This window comes from Jaculus jaculus, chromosome 2, assembly GCF_020740685.1.
Source record: "Jaculus jaculus isolate mJacJac1 chromosome 2, mJacJac1.mat.Y.cur, whole genome shotgun sequence".
In the NCBI taxonomy this organism is placed as follows: Eukaryota; Metazoa; Chordata; class Mammalia; order Rodentia; family Dipodidae; genus Jaculus; species Jaculus jaculus.
In genome coordinates, this window is record NC_059103.1 from 196,556,245 (window position 1) to 196,560,226 (window position 3,982).

The window sequence follows — 3,982 nt, forward strand, 5'->3', positions numbered from 1 at the left end:
GCCGCCCGCAAGGCGCGAGTGGGCGCAGGGGCGGGGCTGCGGCAGGCGGCGCGGGCGGGGGCGCTGGCGCGGAGCCCGCGGCGGGCCAATGGGAGGCCGGGCTCGGCGAGCGGCCGCCCACGGCCCGGGCCGGCAGCATAAAAGGCCGGCGGCCGCTGCTGGGGCGCAGAGCTTGGGCGCTGCATCCTCTAGCAGCCTCATCCTCGGGCCTGGCCGGCTTCGCGGGGCACCTGCCACATTTCCCGGCGCTGCGCACCACCGCGAGCCCGCCTCACCGGATCCGCAGCCTGTCTGTCTGCCTGTCTGTCCGTCCCGAAGAGCCGCGGCCACTGCGCGCAGATGGAGCTGGACCATATGACCACCGGTGGCCTCCACGCCTATCCCGCGCCCCGGGGCGGCCCGGCCGCCAAGCCCAACGTGATCCTGCAGATCGGTAAGTGCCGGGCCGAGATGCTGGAGCACGTGCGGAGGACCCACCGGCACCTGCTCACCGAGGTGTCCAAGCAGGTGGAGCGGGAGCTGAAGGGGCTGCACAGGTCGGTGGGCAAGCTGGAGAACAACTTGGACGGCTACGTGCCCACCGGAGACTCCCAGCGCTGGAAGAAGTCCATCAAGGCCTGTCTGAGCCGCTGCCAGGAGACCATCGCCAACCTGGAGCGCTGGGTCAAGCGCGAGATGCATGTGTGGCGCGAAGTCTTCTACCGCCTAGAGAGGTGGGCCGACCGCCTGGAGTCCATGGGCGGCAAGTACCCCGTGAGCAACGATCCGAGCCGCCACACCGTCTCCGTGGGCGTGGGGGGACCCGAGAGCTACGGCCAGGAGGCTGATGGCTACGACTACACGGTGAGCCCCTATGCCATCACCCCGCCACCTGCTGCTGGGGAGCTGCCAGGACAGGAGCCAGCAGAGGGCCAGCAGTACCAGCCGTGGGGATCGGGTGAGGACGGGCAGCCAAGCCCGGGTGTGGACACACAGATCTTTGAGGACCCCCGGGAGTTCCTGAGCCACCTGGAAGAGTACCTGCGGCAGGTGGGCGGCTCTGAAGAGTACTGGCTCTCCCAGATTCAGAACCACATGAATGGGCCAGCCAAGAAGTGGTGGGAGTTCAAGCAGGGCTCTGTGAAGAACTGGGTGGAGTTCAAGAAGGAGTTTTTGCAGTACAGCGAGGGCACCCTCTCCCGAGAGGCCATCCAGCGTGAGTTGGACCTGCCACAAAAGCACGGCGAGCCACTGGACCAGTTCCTCTGGCGCAAGAGAGACCTATACCAGACATTGTACGTGGACGCGGATGAGGAGGAGATCATTCAGTACGTGGTGGGCACCCTGCAGCCCAAACTCAAGCGCTTCCTGCGTCACCCACTGCCCAAGACCCTGGAGCAGCTTATTCAGAGGGGCATGGAGGTGCAGGATGGCCTGGAGCAGGCATCGGAGCCAGCTAGCACCCCAATGCCTGCTGAAGATGAGACTGAAGCCCTCACCCCTGCCCTCACCAGTGAGTCTGTGGCCAGTGACCGGACCCAGCCTGAATAGAGGGCAGCCTGGGACCCCAGCCTGCCTGTCACACACAGCCTGTGGCCTCTGCCAACCAGGACTCGAGCTAGGGCTGGCTCCCACAGTGGGGTGCCCTGTCTAGCTAGAGACATACTCACCCCTGGCCTGGCTTGCAGACACCTGCCACAGACGTGCTTCATGCCCCAAACAGCCAAGGAATTGCCCCTCTCCTGCAGGGTGCCCACCTGCTCCCCTCCTTCATTTGTTTTCCCTCACCCTGGCCCCACCTGGCCAGCAGCCTCACTCTCACACTCAGGCCATCACAGAATACTCCCAGCTTCCTTACTGGGCCCCAACACTGGGGCCGCTCGGACACTCAGGAAACTAAGTGTCTGGAAGACAGAGAACCAAACAGAAAGAAATGTTATCATGTGAGGCACCTCAGAGCAGAAGACACAACAGAACCAGTGCCAAGGGAACCTCGACTTCCGGGGATCCCGCCTGCTCCTACAGATGCAGTGGAATCAGCTGGCACCCTCGCAGCCTCCCAAGGCAGCTGGCATCATTCTCGGGCAGCACGGCTCCCTTACAGGGTTGAGCTGGAGCTGTGAAAGCAGCTGCTGCAGACCTGGCCTCCAGGCGCTCCTGGCCCGCAGAGGTGAGCCTTGCCCGTGCAGTCTCAGGGAGGGAGTGCAGGGCTAAGCCCATGTTTCCCCGAGGCTTCCCCAGCGTGTTAGTGCAGGGATGGGGTGGAGGCAGCATTGTGTGAGTGACATCGTGGTGGGCAGAGGCACCCTGGGAACCCAAGGGAGGGTCAGATGGGGCAGTGCTGGAGGAGTCTGCTGAGCCAGCTCACAGGGCCCCGGTGCTTTCTCGCCCAGTGCAGTGATTCACGCGCGCTTCATGAAGAACAGAGCTCAGCCCCATGACTCAGCCACAGCAAGTGGAGGGTCCCAGAGGGGCAGAGTCTGCTCAGCTGGCTGAGGCAGCAGCCGCTACCTTCGGAGCCAGGAGAATGACATCAGGTAAGGAAGTCTCTTCCCTCCTCCCAAACTGCTCTTTGTCCGCTGTCTTAACTGAGCCTAAGTCCCAGCCACCCCTCAGCCCTTTGGGTAAACTGAGAGGCTCTGACTTGTCCCCAGGGGCCTCCTGGGAGCAGGGTAGTGGATTCTTAGAACGTATGTGACCTCATGCTGTTACTGACCGCCCCACCGCTTCCTCTCTTCCTCAGGTCTCAGCTGCCCGGAAATCTTTGCTGTCACGCCTGGTCCCTGCACCATCCTCTCCTCTCTCAAAGCTGCCTGCCCGGGAGAAATCCTAAGACAGCCAAGAGGCTACAGAGAGGAGATGCCTGGCAGAGAGCAGCACCCCAGCTCAGCCAGAGAGCTGGTGGTGAAGACAGGCCAGCATGTGAGCCAGGGTCTGCCACTGTGCCCGCCCTGTTGGCCACCAGCTGCCCCGCAGTGAGCCACGTCAGCTGGAGCAGGGTCCCCACCTCTGGCCCTCTAAGTAGGGAGCCCTGTTCGCTGTGTGGCTACCAGCACCTGCTGGAACCTGAGGAGCCTTGAGGCTGGGCGTCTTAGCTCAGCCCCTGCCCTGCCTGGTAGGCCAAACCTGGCCCCAGGAGACCCTCAGGCATTTGCTTCTGGGCTGTTCCAGGCACTGCCTTGCCCCTGCCCTGTTGTGCCAAGCTCGAGTCGATTGTGTTGGAAGCCACTATGGTTGGGTTCTTCTGTCTGCCTTGCCCACTGGATACTAGGACCAGATCTGTTGATAACCCATCCAATGGAGTCCCACTCTGTGCCCCTGCCAGCCCCCATAGATTTATTTTTGCATACAAGCCATAGCCCATATCCATTGGCTGGCACAGGCTACAGGAAGGCCCTGGGGTTGGAACAGACCCTGGGAACCTCAAGAGCGTGTTACCAAGTCACTCACCTGGCCCTGGTCAGGCCTCGATTACCCAGTCAGGTCATGTACCCATGTCACCTTAACTTATGGGCTTTTTATAAGACTTTATTAATAAAACATTGTAACTTCTTGGAGAGTGTTACTTCTCTGAGGTGAGGGTTGGGCTGAAGTGGGGCTACAGAAGAGACCCTTAGCCTGGAGGGTGCTGTGAGGTCCGCCACCCTGGGGCTGGGAGCATTGCTGATGGACTCCAGAGAAATCTCACTCAGCTTCTGGGGTCCTTGGTTGCAGGGCCCTCAGGACTCCCAGAGGGTGGGATAGGCCTGGGCCCCTCTCATGGGTGAGGGGCGAGATAATTGACAACTAGCTGGTATGGAGTCTCCCTACTGGGGTGTAGTTTGCAGGGGTCCCTCCTACAGGGCTGGGTGCATCCAGCCTGCCCAGCCTGGAACCCCAGGGTCAGTGTGAGAGCAGCTGCAGCATTGAAAAGTTCATCTCATCCCTGAGCCTCAGCTTCCTCATCTGCGGAATGGGAATTGTCCCTAGCTCTGTCTATATTTAGGCTCAAGAGCTTAGAAGT

General features: G+C 61.6%; 1 protein-coding gene across 2 annotated transcripts; it reads left to right on the forward strand.

Annotated features, from left to right (window-relative positions):
- Positions 1–201: 201 nt before the first annotated feature.
- Positions 202–3,533, forward strand: Arc (activity regulated cytoskeleton associated protein). 2 transcript variants are annotated; one of them, XM_004661334.2, is made up of 3 exons: positions 202–2,149; positions 2,373–2,516; positions 2,723–3,533. In XM_004661334.2, exon 1 carries the CDS (start codon positions 340–342, stop codon positions 1,528–1,530), a length of 1,191 nt encoding a protein of 396 aa, XP_004661391.1. In that variant the 5' UTR covers positions 202–339; the 3' UTR covers positions 1,531–2,149; positions 2,373–2,516; positions 2,723–3,533. The 2 variants fall into 2 exon arrangements, with proteins under 2 accessions (XP_004661391.1, XP_044999949.1); XM_045144014.1 differs by having other exon boundaries at positions 2,378–2,516.
- Positions 3,534–3,982: the final 449 nt, after the last annotated feature.

Excerpts from the sequence above, each read along its gene's own strand:
- Arc (XM_004661334.2), top strand. The coding sequence starts at position 340 with ATGGAGCTGGACCATATGACCACCGGTGGCCTCCACGCCTATCCCGCG.